This window comes from Vigna umbellata, chromosome 1 (assembly GCF_029865625.1).
Source record: "Vigna umbellata cultivar VRB3 chromosome 1, Vumbellata_1.0, whole genome shotgun sequence".
Taxonomy (NCBI): domain Eukaryota; kingdom Viridiplantae; phylum Streptophyta; class Magnoliopsida; order Fabales; family Fabaceae; genus Vigna; species Vigna umbellata.
The window spans coordinates 25,225,141-25,240,968 of record NC_142165.1 but is presented as its reverse complement, the minus strand read 5'-3'; the positions used below and the strand labels follow the sequence as shown (position 1 = coordinate 25,240,968).

The 15,828-nt window shown below is 34.7% G+C and overlaps 1 protein-coding gene across 1 annotated transcript; it reads right to left on the bottom strand.

Annotated features, from left to right (window-relative positions):
* Nucleotides 1-3,662: 3,662 nt before the first annotated feature.
* On the bottom strand, nucleotides 3,663-15,338 carry LOC148204995 (NAD kinase 2, chloroplastic-like). Its single transcript, XM_088101745.1, has 8 exons — nucleotides 15,058-15,338; nucleotides 11,487-13,454; nucleotides 10,561-10,682; nucleotides 10,305-10,446; nucleotides 9,977-10,201; nucleotides 9,495-9,569; nucleotides 4,342-4,443; nucleotides 3,663-4,107 (listed from the first exon to the last, which is right to left on the bottom strand). Exons 1-8 carry the CDS (start codon nucleotides 15,271-15,273, stop codon nucleotides 3,904-3,906), a joined length of 3,054 nt encoding a protein of 1,017 aa, XP_087957871.1. The 5' UTR covers nucleotides 15,274-15,338; the 3' UTR covers nucleotides 3,663-3,903.
* Nucleotides 15,339-15,828: the final 490 nt, after the last annotated feature.

Below are 15,828 nucleotides of genomic sequence, written 5' to 3'. Positions count from 1 at the left end.
CTCTCTACCACTAAATTTAAAGAAAACAAAAAGTTACATAAAAGATAGTAGATGCTTCTTGGTTGTTTTGTTGAAACATATTTGTAAGGTGATGATTAAATATTACTGACTTAGTAGTTTTTCTTATTTTATATTTTAAAATACAAATAAGAATAAAATAGAAATATAAAAAGTGTATGCAAATATATTTATGTTAAATAATATATATATATATATATATATATATATATAAATATATATAAATAATGGAAAAATATACTATTTTCATAATTTTAATAATTACATGCTTTTTGAATTCAAGATTAAACACAATTTAAATATTTTTTTATTGTTGTGATGTGACTTTTAAAGACTAAAATATAATATAGTTTCAATTTTTAAATAAATAATACCTCAAATTTAATAATTAATTTTATACATTTTATTTAAATAGATTTAAGGTCGTAATATTGACACAATATTGTGAAGTTTGTGGAGATGAAAAAAAGTTCTATATATAAACTTTCTTTCTCTTTCAACCTTGATTATAAAGAGTTTTGTTTTATTATCTAAACACTCTCATATTATTTAAAGAGTCAAAGTTAATAATAACTATAAATATGAGTTACAAAATAAACAATACATAATCATATTATTTCAATTCACTTAAAATCTGATCTTATTTTAAATGTTGAAGTTATTACTTTAATTTATATTTATTAATTGTGAAATTTTAAAATAATTTAGATATTTGTTATATACCATAATTTTATTTAGCTAGAAAAAAAAGAAAGTAAGTAAAACTTAAATTCTAAATTTCAATTTATTTAAATCACCTTGGTCGAGAGCCTTAACGCTTCCCCACCAAATTGTTACTAATGAGGAACATTGGTATCCTGAAGATAATGATTTTGATGATGTTACAAAGTGAAGAATAAGAAGACTTCTATTGTATGAGTTTAAAAGTTTCTGTATAAGAGAAGACACCAGGACTGTGTAGATAAGACCGAACGGTAGAAGGCATGAACGAGACCGAGCGGTTGGAAGGTGAAGTGGTGGTAGAATTGAACCTAGCATCTGAGCAAAGGCATGACTGAGACCGAACGATCACATGAAGTGGTGGTAGAATTGAACCTAGCATCTGAGCAAAGGCATGACTGAGACCGAACGATCACAATCAGTCAAAGACCGAACGATATGTAATAGTTGAAGGTTGGACGGTGTATAGCAGTTAATGGTCGAACACTGTTCAAGACCGAACAGACACTCACAGGACCGAACGGAGTTGAACATTGGCCAAACTCAGTTGAATACCGAACAGTCACTAACAGGTGGAGGCCGAACACAGGCTAAACACAGGCCGAACAGTTAATGACCGAATGGTGTCGAACACAAGCCGAACACAGTTACGGACCGAATGGCTTTGTAAAGAAGTTGAACGATATTGAGTCCAACAAACACTAGAATAAAAAGTTAAGTGTTGAAAGGTATACGAGAAATAAGCCAAGTGGTGGAAATCTATGTGAGAGAAGAAGGTAACCGAACGATGGAAGACAGTAAGGAATCAAACCGAGCGGTGGAAAGCTATGGGAAAGACCAAGCGAGGTATGACCAAGATCGAGCAGTTAGCACCGAACACTGGAAAACTGTGAGGAACCGAGTTAAACGGCAGAAGGTGATAAGGGGTTGAACTGAACGACATGAGCTGTGTCGAATCAAACCGAGCGGTAGAAGGTGAAGAACTGGAGTCGACCGATCGAAGAGTTAAATATCCTAACTATTCCAAGTCTCGCATATAATCGATTATCACTTATAATAATCGATTATCACTGGCAATTGTAATGCGTCTTTACAGTTTCGGACCAGTAGGCTATATATACCTTTGCCAAACACTTTAGAATTCATCTAAGTAATTTGAGAATACAGTGTGATTTGAGGAAGTTTTCAAGTGTTAGTTCATTGCTCTTGTCAAGTCTTGTGAATAGGAGAAGCTCGCGCTTTGTGTGTCAAAGGTCGGAGCGATTCTCTTCAAGTTGGCAGAGTTGTTTTCTTCCGGTTCGTTGGTCGAAGGAAGATTTTTGCTGCACTGTTCCGGTTCGTCTGTCAAAGGAAAGTGTTCGCTGCTTGCTTCTGGTTCATTTGTCGAAGAAAGTTTCCTTCCGATTCGTTCGTTGAAGGAATGTTTTATCATTCTTATTTCATTCACTATATTGTAATTTGTAAAACTGTTTTTAGTGAAAACGTTAATCACTCTTTATAGTGATTAACAACTGGACGTAGAATCTTTTGATTCGAACCAGGATAAAAATCAGTTGTGTGATTTTTTTCTACTCCCTACACTCTTATATTTTATGCTCATCAACTGTTTGATAAAAAATTTATAAGAGAATTAAAGGAACCATTTTTTTTAAATTGACCGAACAAGCTCTTTGTTTTTAACAATCCGTATCGTACTCTGTTTTAATATTTCTGCTGCGCAAAATCGGTACCGGTTGTTCCAACACAAATTCCGCACCATATCATCCTCCCAACCATCTCAATGTTACTAGTTTTGATCCAACCTAGCTAGGAAGAGTGATATCAAGAGGTCTCGACTCATTTGAGTAAGGATTGACCCACATTCAACCAAGTTAGGTTAAGCTTAAGTGGTCTTAATCTAATCAATACCAAATTGGGCGTAGCTTAATCAAGACCATGTCAAGTTGAGTTGAGCCAAGTGGCTCAAGCGAGCTAATTTAGGTCAAGTTATGTTAGCTTGGACGTAGGTTGAGTTGAGTTGAGACAGACTCAGTCGAGCAGAGTCGACCTAAGCTTAATCTAGTAGAGTCAGCCTAAACTTGGTCTACTAAAGTCAATCCAAATTGGTCGACCCGAGTTAACTCGGATCCAAGTTGAACCTACTAAATTCAATCTTAGCCAAGTCGACTCGACCTTGCCCGGTTGAGATAAGTTAACTCAGACCCAAGTCAAGTCAAGTAAACTTAAGTCTAAGTCAAGCTAAGTTAGGATGAGGTCATGTTCAATCAAGTTGAGTCCAATTTGATCATACCTAACTCAAGTTGGGTTGGGCTCAAGTGGGACCGAGATAATCTCAACCAAGTTTGGCCAAGTTGAGTTGAGCTTGTAGATTGACAAGACATTGAATCAAGACCATATCAAATTAAGTTGGATTGATCGCACATCAAGTCAAACCAAATTTACCATACCGAACCAAATTAACTCGAATCCAAATAGATCAAACTAAAAAACCAAAATATAAATTTCAGAATGTGAAGAATTTCAATTTTTGTTTTTTGGAATTTGAAATTCTTTTCTTTTAAGCAAACTAATTACTTTAATTTTTGTTGCATATATTTTTCCTGGAAATAAAGCCTTTAAACCATTTTTATTCTAAAAAGAAGGAGACTGACGTACTCCCAGTAAAATGAAAAGTTACAGACTTGAATAACCACCTATATCCACTCATTCTTTTACTCTCTTTTTTTCAATTTTTAAATGAAATTAATTTTAACATTTTTTATCATTCCTAAATGTAATATTCCCGAAACATTATTCCTGCAATACAAAATCATACCGTCAGCCGAGAGATATGTGAAAGAATTGCAATTTCTGCTTTCCATATTGTTGCATGAAAATATAGTTGTAGGTCAAATAGAATTCATATTTGCCGAGGGACTTAAAGAAGCCTAGCAAACAATGATACAAAATTTACTACTTATAAAATGTATATACAACAACATCTTGCCATTATAACGTGTTGAAAAACCATTGGCAAACCCTATCTTCACAATGGTAGCCAATGTAATAATGTGGAGGTATCGGCTATATATCTAAGTTATGTAATCTCAATGTACAAGCTGTACAGTAATTATACGAGTTTTCATCATAAGGGCAATGAATATCTGTTCTTCACTTTCACATGCGTCACAGAGCCTTTTGATCAAGCCTCTCGTTCCAATTTAGGCAGCGAATCAAGCTATGGAACCAATCACCCGTTTGGTCAAACTTGTTAACAGTTGGAAGGGGATGTTGACTCATAGATATTCGGACAGAATCACCTCTCGAGAGTTGCTGCCTTCTCTTCCCATCAAATGAAACCCAGGCATTACTTCTTGCATCGTCTGGAATCTGTTATGATAAACCCTATTTAAGTATGCAACTCACACCCTTTTACTTAACCTTAAATTATTGAACACAAACGAACGCCTAAGTATATTCCTCATGTATCCTTTTTTCTAATACAAGCCGGTGATGCAACTCAACTTAGCTCAAAAAGGGAAATCATTTGACAGTCGAGACACATCATAAGGCACGAAATAACAACATCTAATCTGTTAGGAGGGAGAGGAAGATTAACTTCACCTTTAATTCTAATTGTGCAGAATCTGGAAGTATAACTGGCCTAAAGGAAAGTGAATGTGGACAGATTGGAGTAAATAGTATGCAAGGAACATTTGGATGGACCTGCAAGTATTCTTCTGAGATTAGATTAAAACATCAAGCAAAACAATTATGGATTCTAGTATAAACTAAAGCTGGTCCATGTATTGTACTAACATGGGGACACCATACCATTAGAAGATGAACATATATCACATTTGAGAATTTCTATGACAAAAAGCATACAAGATGATTTCTATGTTTCTGTTAGGACACAACCTCCTATTACAAAGGTCTATTAAAGAAGGAATAAGGAAAAAGGAAAATACAGCCTGCTTGTTTTAATTAAAACAGCTGTTAAATCTGTTAGAAGTTATATAGTTGTGTGTGGGGTAGTTGTGTATATGTATGTGTTTGCGGGTCAGGGTGGAGGATAGGAAGATATAACTTTGTTGTGGGAGGTTGCTGGACCCTCTAAGTGTCAGTGATTGTGTTGTAAACTTGTACGTTGCAAGTTCTATACGAATTCTCTTTTTTCCATCTAAGAATTCTTTCCTGTTAGAGTTTTCTAATCCAGTTTTGTTAGATATGTGGTTAAGATAGTACAAGATATTGTTAGTTACATTATTGTGTGTTAGTTTTAAATGTAATGAGCTTAGGCTCATCTCTTTGTATTTTCCTATTTATAAATACATAACCGTATGTGCTCAACAGACATGAGGGATTCATCCTATGTCTCTTTCTAGTTTATTTTAACATGGTATTAGAGCTATAGGTTAAAGCCTATTCTATCAAAATTTGTTGTTTATTGAATCTATTGTTTCACCCGCTATTGGATCGCTATCGAACCACCATTAAATGTCCTGACGTGAGGGATGAGGGTGTTAAAAGTCTCACATTGGCTAGGGATAATGTCCTGACGTGAGGGATGAGGGTGTTAAAAGTCTCACATTGGCTAGGGATAAGACCAATTTACAGTGTATAAGTGGATACAAACCTCACCTTACAAGCTGGTTTTGTAACATTGAGTTAGACTTATAATCCACTTCTTAATAGTTTCTATAAACTAGCATCAGAGCTCTTTTCGGGCTTTGTAGGTATGGCTCATGGTGACTACAAGAATGACGGAGTCAAGATTGGAAGCACTACAGGATAGTAGAAAAGGGGCTTCATTTACCAAAGGGTTTTGAAGCAAGATTACATGTAAGATTGACCTAAATGGAAGCAAATTTGGAATCCCGTCTTGCCCAACAAGATTCATGCATGGCACAATTGGAAAAGATTGTGGAAAAATTTATGAAAGAAGGAGGGAAAGGTGCTAGTGCAAAAAATTCTATGAATCGAAGAGTCTTGACGGACGTGTTAATGTATTTGATTATGTCTTTATTAGATTATTATTTTCTATCTTTAATAGATTGTTGTTAGCATTTATTCGCATTTACTCCCTGTAAATAGGAAATCTCTTATAATCTCTCCCTTTATTGCATATCTCTACAATCTTCAATATTAATGTAAAAATATTCTATTCTTCCTATCTAAGAAAAGAGGGTCGCAGAATACAAATAAGCAATTCTAAGCAAAGAAATCTCTCATGCTTTCTTTTGTCTTGACATTTTGACATGGTATTAGAGCCAAGTTTCTCAGCCGTGGTCTTTTCTTGGGTTCTAGTAGATATCTTGGGGATGGAGTAAACACCTTTGAATTGTGGGTTTTCTACCCTGCAGAGCTACAACCGAGCCGCACATGGTTTTTCTCTCTTCTTTCATCATGTCTTATGATAAATTTGAATCATATCTTATTCGTTTTAATGGCAAAAATTATGCTGCTTGGGAATTTCAATTTAAGCTCTTTGTCAAAGGAAAAGAATTATGGTGTCATATTGATGGCCGAGTTCTAGCACCTACTGGAGCAGCAAATTTGGTGAAATAGGAAAGCAAATATGCCTATATAGGTCTTGGATTCTTAGCTCGGTTAGCCATAATTTATTCTTAATCTTAGGCCTTACAATATTGCTAAGGACATGTGGAATTATTTGAAAAAGGTTTATCATCAAGCCAATAACAACTAATTTAGCTCCATCCAATTTATGGGCAGAGGCAAATTCTTTTTCTCAATCTAGTACCAACAAGGGTAGCAATGAGGAAAAGGCTAATAGTGTTGGCCACAACAGGCAACCTTAAAAGGTTGACACAATCAGAACTTCAAGAAAAGATAAAAAAAAGGAGGATGTTTTTGTTGTGATAAAAAGTATAGCGTGAATCATGTTTACAAGAACAAACAACTCAACGTCTAAGATGTTAATAGAAGGGCATGAGGAAGTGGAGTCCGTACATGGAGGAATTTCTGTAACCCCTGAACTTTTCCCACAATTCCACCTTGAGAACAAGGTGATCTTGATGGGCCAGGTATTGTTAGGACACAAACTCCTATTACACATGTCTATTAAAGAAGGAACAAGGAAAACGGGTAATACAACTGTTTGTTTTAACTAAAATAGATGTAAAATCTGTTAGTACTTATATAGATGTGTGTGGGGGTAGTTGTGTATATATGTGTTTGTGGGTTAAGGTGGAGGATAGGAAAACATAGCTTTGTTCTGGGAGGTTGTTGGACCCTCAAAGTGTCGGTGATTGTGTTGTGAAATTTTTCTACGTTGCAATTTCTATACAAATTGTCTTTTTTCCATCTAAGATGACTGCAAATCTTATCTTAGCAAGGCTTGTTGAGCCTATCATGCACCTTCTATGGGGTCACACTATTGGACCACCCACACATATGTAGTCTCTTGTTTGAGATGTCCAATTGTGTGGGGAGAGAAAGTGTTGGAGATGCCTCATCGAACAGAGATATGACTAAATTATAGTATATAAGTTGATGGAAAGTTTACATTGCAAGCCGATTTTGGTTGGTTGAGTCTACTTTTTAAGATCATCAAATCAGAATCATTTTGGAAGATTGCCTATTAGGAAGGGAATTTGGAAATAAAAAGGGGTTATGCAATTAGTTGTTTTGGGGGAGAGACTTTCTCAGAAGGTCTATAAATAATTTCCCTTTGGGAGGTGTTAAGGATCTAACCTTTTGGTATTGAAAGTCTTTGACTTTGGTGACAGGGTATGCCATGTGTGAAAGAAAGCTTTTTCCTTTGTAAACATAGTTCTTTTATGGCTAATAATCTGTCTTGTTTTTCTGGTCATTGTTTCAAGGTGCCAAACACTGCCGCAAAACAATCTTCCACAATTATTGGGGGTGTAGGAAGAAATACCCATTCCCACTTGTATCAACTACGCTTCCCACACCAAGCGATCCAACCACTAAAGCCTGAGGTCCAACTTCGCTTAACCCAAATCATAGCATAAACCCTTCAGGCTGTTTCACCCTGCAACTCCAAACATTTCATCTGTACCTCCAATTTTCCAAAAATAACCTTAGAAGTTACATTTTTCTTTATCGGATTTCGAAATTCGATAAATTCGGTGAAGGATTTTTTCATATTGGATTTCAAAATCCAATTAAGAATTTTTCAAAAGACTTCATCGAATTTTGAAATAATGAAGAAAATGAAAAATCCTTCATCGCATTTCAAAATTCGATAAAAGAAAAATTCTTCATTGAATTCCGAAATCTGATAAAGCAGTGGGGTGTAGGGATTTCTGAATTACAGAGGACAATTTTATTCATTCCAAAAATCATGTTCTGGAAATCTTGTTCCAGAAATTCTTGAAAGCATGTTCAGGAAAGTTTCTGGAGCATATAATCCGGAAGTCGATTTTACAAAAGTATAAAATAGTCATTTTGAAAATTTGAAAGGGTGTGCAAAGAAATTATGGGGGTGCAGGAAAGGGTTATTGATAGTGGGCCTCCCACTATACAAACAAACTCATCACGGCCCATTAGAAAGATTAACAAACTCACATGGCTCAAAGACTACATTTGACCTACAATGAACCGTTATGAGTATTCTCTATTAAGAGTATTTTCTGTTAGAATAATTAACAGGTGTCACACATGTACCAACTTCTTGTAATTTTGGTCCTTTTAAGACCGACACCATGAATGAAAATGGCAGAAAAGAAAGTTATTGACCTTTTATTAATTTTATTCTTTACTTTTCCTTTCCTTTTCTGATTTCTTCATATCAGTTTCCAATATACTAATTCAAATTTCATCAATAATTCTTCAAGAATTGTCTTGAAGAGGAATAACTGTTTACTTCATGACATCTAAAGGAGTGATTTACTCTTACCACATGTATTTAGTATTTTTAGTTTACATGTGCGATAAGCTACAATTGAAGTGTAAATTAGAGTGTATTATCTTTAGGTGATAAGGTAAATGTAATTACTGATGACATCACATGGAACCCTATTTTATGAAAGCAAGGAATAAAAGAAAACACTGTTCACGTATATATTTCACCCAAGGGAAAATTTTGAAAGAAGAAAATGAAATACAAATAACAATGTTTAGATATTGATACTGCGACTCATTCAGCATTGTGTACCAAAATTTGCAAAACAGGAAAAAAAGAATTTAAACTCAAGCAATTTTACTACCGCATTGTTACATTATAAAGAATCTCAAGCAGTTATCTTTTAAGATAAAATTTTTAGTCCCCTTTAAACTCCAAATCCCTGATTTTGGTCACCTATTCTTTTTTCTGTGCTTTGACTCTTCACATTTTAAAAAATCTGCCATTGCCATCTAATCCTCAAATTTGCACATGTTTTATTTGTTTTTATTTTGGTTCAATAGAACCCTAGCTTAAAATTTCATTTAAGATACCTACAAAATAACTTAATTAACATATAAAAAATAAAAGTAATAAATGTAAGTGAAGTTGAAGATTAGACAAAAATTGTAGGTTTTCTAAAATTTGCTGACCAAAATTGCAAGAAATGAAACAAGAAATGAAACAAGAAAACCAAGATCACTAAGAAGAAATTAAATGGGATGAAAATTGTAATTTAGCCTAACTTCTAAGTTGCCATCTATAGTGCAATGCTGTAAAATATGGAATACACAGCATATTCAAAGTCTACCACTCGTGCAGAGAAAGCATCGCAGAGAAGCTTAGGTCAAAAGCAAGAATATCAAATCAACGTATCTAATGATTGGTAAAACTCTAAGAAGCTTACCATGGAACCTCCAGCAGCAGTAGAATAGGCTGTACTTCCTGTTGGGGTGGCCACGATAACTCCATCACCTTGTACCTGAAACACATGACACTCGTCATACAGAAGGTATGCCACGGATTAATAGAAGTGTTGTGAGATATGAAATTTCAAATATTTACTATTTTCATCATAGAATACTTATAATTATAATTATAGAAACAAGGAATTGATCCGATATGATGATGAAGAATATCTAGATTATATAAGTATCATTAGGAATGTTTTCATTTATTCACGTATCATATCTTTGTCATTAAAGGATAACAAATCTCTATTTATTGTATTGATTCCTTTTTCTCAACATACACAAAGCATCCATGCTGCAACGGAAACACTCAATTTGGTTTTAGCTCAATGTTTCTCTCTTTCCCAGAGTTTAACAAAATATAAGAAAAGAAAAATACTAGATATTCAGAAGGCAATAAAGACAAAATAAAACTCACTTTGGTTATAAGTCGATCATGTTCATAGCATTCAATCTTTGAAAGGTAAGGATTGGAGCCCCGATCAACAACAACCTCATTGAGGATGTCAAATACTTTCCCTGGCATTGCTTTACCTTTATGAAAAATTTCACACCGGAGACGCATTCTGAGAGTAATATACACACCATCTCGTGTATTATTTCCATGGATGACTTGTCGTAAGTCTTGCTTGTAATCATCAAACTGCAGAAGAGCAATACAGAAGTCAAAAAATGGAAATAAAGCTATGTAATGTATCTATGTATATTATTTATAGTGAAACAAATTATGAATTTGGAAAGCTTACATCATGAGAAGTTAGAAAACCAAGGGAGCCTAGGTTAAATGACACAATAGGGGGAACCGCTTCTCTGAAAAGATTTGATGCATGCAGTATAACGCCATCTCCTCCCAAGCATGCCACAAAGTCTACTTTTTCATGTAGATCACTGAATCAAACACACCGTATGTGTTAAAAAAAAAATAAAAATGAAAGTAACACTTTTTTAGGAACAGAAAAAACTGCTCTGAAGCTATTCGATACAATTTACAATTGCCAGCACCTGGTATCTTGACTGTAGAAGGTCTGAACAAATCCAAAGCCTGGAATTCTAGCAAATATGTCATGCACATCAGGTTCCACAAGAACATTCATTTTCTCTTGGTGATGAAGAAAAGTGGCAACCTGCAGATTATATATAAAAAATAGAGAAAGTACGTAGTGAAATTGGTTATAGAAGTGCATAATAAATTTTCAATCAACGTTTTAATTGAAAACGGACCAAATGCACTTATACTATTCAAAGTCCAAAACCACTCCAGTCTCATGTTCCCTAACAGATTTTATTCCTAAATTCCTCCATGTCTTTATTACACAAGGAAGTAGAATTAAAATCCTTTTTGGTCCATTCTTTATTATTGAAAATCTATATCATGCCATCCCCAAAACACTGTGGGAGCAAAAATTTCAGTATCCTATTTTCTATATTTTACATCTATATTTTGTTCTTTAAATTAACCAGTATTTTTATCCATCCAATTTTCTGTATTCGAACAACACGTTATAGTTTTAATTACCAAAACAATATAACCTACAATTATAAAATATTTTTTATATTTCTTTACCGGAATTATTAAATAGTCAAGCATAGGAGTAATTCTCAAGCTAGGCTTGCTTCTTTAAATATGTTTCATTGCTATCTTAAATCAATTTATTTACTACATGAGACAGACCAAGCCCAAGCCTCCTGCTAAAAGGCTAAGCACCACCACAATCCAACAAATGGTTCTTCAGGTTAATGGTGGAGATGATTATATAAGGTTTACCAATGATACAATAGAACTAGAGGCATAGAAGATGGAAAACAATGCCAATGATTATCATGTTCAATGTCAAATCTTTTTGCAAAAATATTGTTTCTAAACACTAATATGAAGATCATTTCTTTGAACCACTTTCATGCTTTCTGCAGTCTAAGAAAATCCTTACCATTTTTGCTTCTTCCATTAGTTCATCTCCAAGTTTTTTTAACAATAATACATTCTTCGGCATAGACTTCCACATAAGCATCTGCTGCTGGGTGCTAGGATGAGTGAAAGCCAAAGAAGATTCGGTCACTTTTTCTCTGGTACAAGAAAATCCATCTGTTCGAACTAGGAACATCTCAGCCTTCTTTCTTGATTGCACTCTTACAACTCCTGTTGAAGAAGCACACATATCTCCTTCGATGGATCCCAAGTCATCATCATTTAAGGCTAACCTATGTTTAACCATATGATCTTCAATCCTTTGAGAGTTAGCTGCGACATTATCAAAATTATTCTTCACAGTGTTGGAACCATTGCCATTAGTCATGTATTCATGGTCACTAAATCCATTTACTGTTGTCCTAACAGAACTAGAAGTACTCCCGTTCCCTAACTTCCTATTGCCATCAACTGTAATCTGGGACTTTCTAGATGGATAGTCCACATGGGCTGATCCATTTGAACTTTCTGGACCTACTATTTTAGGTATAGGATTATCACTACTGCTGACACCCACACCTCCCTGTTGTTTTGTTATATTCATGTTCCTCTGTTGCAGAGAGCCTTCCAACCTTCTACTCTGATAATTGACATAAGAGGGCGGTGAGATCTTCCGGCTTCCCAAAAATTTTGACATCTCTCTTTTGGAAAAGATATCACAAGGAGGAAGTTGAGATTTTAAAGGGTTAATTTTGCTGAAGTCACTTGGAAAAGATCTTTCCCCATTAGCAGCAGTTGCTTCTGATAATTCCTTGTTATCAGTAGAAACTTCACTCAAGACTGTAGTACCTTGTGCTTCACCGTTATACTTCTTTTGAGAGGTGCTTTTGTCAAATGCACCAACAGAACTACGTGTTGAGTCCAAATTCTCGGGCAATGAATTGAAATCTTTTTCCAGGGAGGATCTCTCTGCAGTTGTTGAAGAATCCAGAAGTCTAGCAGACCCATTTGTATATCGTGATAACATGCCATAGGGTGTAACTGGTGGATTAGAAACAATCTGTGATGAAGATCGAGTCATGTACTGCCTCCATCGGGAGACCATGGCAGATGTTCTTAAAACTCCTTCCTTGCTGTGAAGATAGATAGGCCTTTTGCTGCCATTTAAAACATAAGATGCAAACCTCAAAACCTGCTCCATTGTAGGTGCAGTCCTAGCTTCAACTGGGATTTTAACCAATTCAATTCTTCCAGATGAAATGGCATCATGTAAAGCCGCTTGATAGAAGTTGTCTTTCACAGTCTCTGCTCTAAGATCTATAATGGTTTTATATCCTTTATCCAGTAACCACTTCAGGCCTTCTTCTGTTACCTGACCACCACTGCAAAAGACTGCTTCTGTGTCTTTGGTTTCCATGTCCTCTTTAGAAGCAGATAAATATACAGGATTCCAATTTGAAAATAGCATGTGACAAGGAAAACCCTCCCCACGAGGAAAACCAGAATCATAGCAGACATTCTTCAGTCTTTGAAGTTTCCTCCATACATTTAAGCTTCGATCATCATCAAGTACTAAATAGTTTTCGAGAGCTACATGCAAGCTCTCACAACACCTTTTCATCTCACTCCTAAAAAGGGCTAGTGGGGGGAGCTTATCATCTGTTGTGCTGACATCTGCAGCACGAAAGGAATTCATAATTGAGGATCTTCCAGAAAGAATATCCTCCCTTCCTTTGTTCACAAGAGATACCATGCATCCAAGAACAGAAACTATTTTATCTTCTAGTTGAGGTTTCTCATCTGATGGAACCTCATATGAAACACTACACTCACCAGTCAATGGGTTACATAATGCATCCATTAATGCAGAATGAAGCCTTTCTGAATTCCTAAAGATCCTACAAAACGCCTCAACTTCAGCAATATCACCTGGAACTGGACCCATCCAAGACAACCGTGATGTATCATTGGATTGGAAGGAATTCAAATTCTATAAAGAAAAGTATCAAAAACAAATTTGAAAGATGGATGTCAGTCCATGACATGAATAACAGGAGTTAAATCATTAATGCATGTAAATTGAAATATTAAACAAAAGAAAAACATAGAAGAACAAGATGACACACGCTAACAACAAGATGCTAAAGCACACATTCAAAATTAAAAAAAAAATGGACCTCAATAGTAAATTGAAGAGTTTTCGGTTTAGATTTTAGGTAAGGCAGTGTAAAACGACCTACCCATGCAAGTACATAGCGAGGAATTTTTTGACATTAAGGAAGGGTACGTAATTTAGTTTTAGATTTTGGGTACACAATCGATTCTACCATGAGTAGTGCTGATATTCAGAGAAGTAAAAATTTTAGTTTTCAGTTTATAAGAATTGATTTTATGTGTGCAACATACAAAAAACACTTATATTTACACTTGTAAAGATATAGTACTTTACTTCCTAACTGAATAAATTCTTGTACAAGGTATTTGGTTAGAGGAAAATGGAAGGGAGAGAAAGGGAGGAGTTTTTTAATACCTTTCTTGTTTGATTCAATTTTCAGGAAGAGGGGAGGGAAGCAAAATCTACTAAACAATTTACAAGAGAGGTGATTTAAAACATTTCAAGTTTATTTACAAAAAAATATTTATATTTATATTTTGAAATCGAAAATTATAAAAGTATGAAAGTAAATTAGTTTTTGAAACTTTTTATATTCTTTGTGCTCCAAACAAGAAAATGACTACTTTCCCTCCTCTCCTCTTAACTAAACAGGATACCTTATCGAAATCTCTCCTCTTCCTTCCATTTCCTCTCCCTCCCCTACACTCACTTTTAAAAAATCATTTTCAAAAGCAAATCGATTCTTTCAAAACCAATTCTTTAACTTATTTCAAAATTAATTCTATTAAAATTTAAAAACAAACACACTCTTTACTGCATGTGAACCAACATCAAAGTAAAACTGAGCTCCGTATCTAAGCTTCTTATACACACGAACACTTGTTTAAAGAACTAAACTAAACTCAGATGCAGTTCCCTAACTGTTTAAGTAATGTTCTCCCATAGAAATTAAAGTTTCTTGAAAACAGCACCAAAAGACTTCGTTTACATATGCTTTGTCATTTCCCAGAACATACATTTGAAAACAGTCAAGACAACCCACATCGATTTCTTAGCTAAACATCACACCGGACAACAATTAACAAAAAAATATAGCATTATTTAAATTATCCATCATGTAGAAAGCATCATCTACCCTCAAATACACTCTCACATCAAACACAATATTTTACAATAAAATCTAAGCCACCGAGCGCCGTAATCGACATAAAGAAAAAGGAAAAAGGCTTGTCTGACAACATATTGAGTCTACCAGGCACAACTAATAAAAAAATTAAGAAACTATATTAAAATAATTTCAAAAGGAGATTTCCACTTGCATCACCATTGTTTTAATTACTTTTTCACAACCATTATCAAATTTCAGTACTCGCATCAGAATTGCTAATTCGAGTAAATCAACTTAAAGAAAAGCTGAAAGTAGTGTATCATAAGCTGAAAAAAGAAAAAAAGTTGCAGAAGAGAAACAGTTACGAACCGGAGAGTCGAGACCGAAGCTAAAGGAAAAGGAGTTGGAAAGTTGGGCGCTGATGACCAAGTTGAAGTGTCTACGGAGCTTTCTTCCCTTTCTCTGAAAGTCCAGGCCCAGGCCCAGGCCCAAGAACGACGGAGGAGGCTTGAAGAAACAATGATACGAAGGTGACAGAGCCGCGGCCATGTCCGCCGAGAATGCCATGTCGATGCATGCTACCATCGGAGTTCGCCACGATCTTCCAAAATAAGAATATTGTATATGTATTTTTTAAATAATAATTAAAATATAAAAAAAATCTGTTCCTTGGTTTTATTATTATTTTTGTATCGATATTTGCGTGTGGGTAAAGGGATAATGAGATGGAAAATGAAAAAATTGTGGCTGGAAAATGGCGGAGGATAATAATAATTTTGGTGGTGGAGGCAACATGTCCGGTCTATGGACATTTACCGTTTGTGCTTGAATCTTGATGTGATGTGATGCTTATTATATGGATTTTACCTATTTTTCTTTATCATTATTATCCATTTTCCTTTCTCATATTTCATTGGGCCAGGTCATGAGACAACATCTACTTTATCTCACTCTTGTTTTATTTTACATATAAAGCAATTGAAATGCTAACTGTATTTTTTTCTACTTTAGATTGCTTTTTATAGTTTAATTAGTTGATTTTAATTTGTATATTTAGAAAATAGATAAGTTTTGCCTTGTAATTTTAATGGTTTATATACCGTCTACATAAACAAACAATTTTAGAATATGTTGAAAGAA

Bases quoted from the DNA above. Each gene is read 5' to 3' on its own strand.
- LOC148204995 (XM_088101745.1), bottom strand. From the start codon at position 15,273: ATGGTAGCATGCATCGACATGGCATTCTCGGCGGACATGGCCGCGGCT. The intron at 10,683-11,486 runs GTAAGGATTTTC...TATAATCTGCAG, and splicing joins TAATGGAAGAAGCAAAAATG to GTTGCCACTTTTCTTCATCA. The intron at 10,447-10,560 runs GTGCTGGCAATT...TGTTTGATTCAG, and splicing joins TTCTACAGTCAAGATACCAG to TGATCTACATGAAAAAGTAG.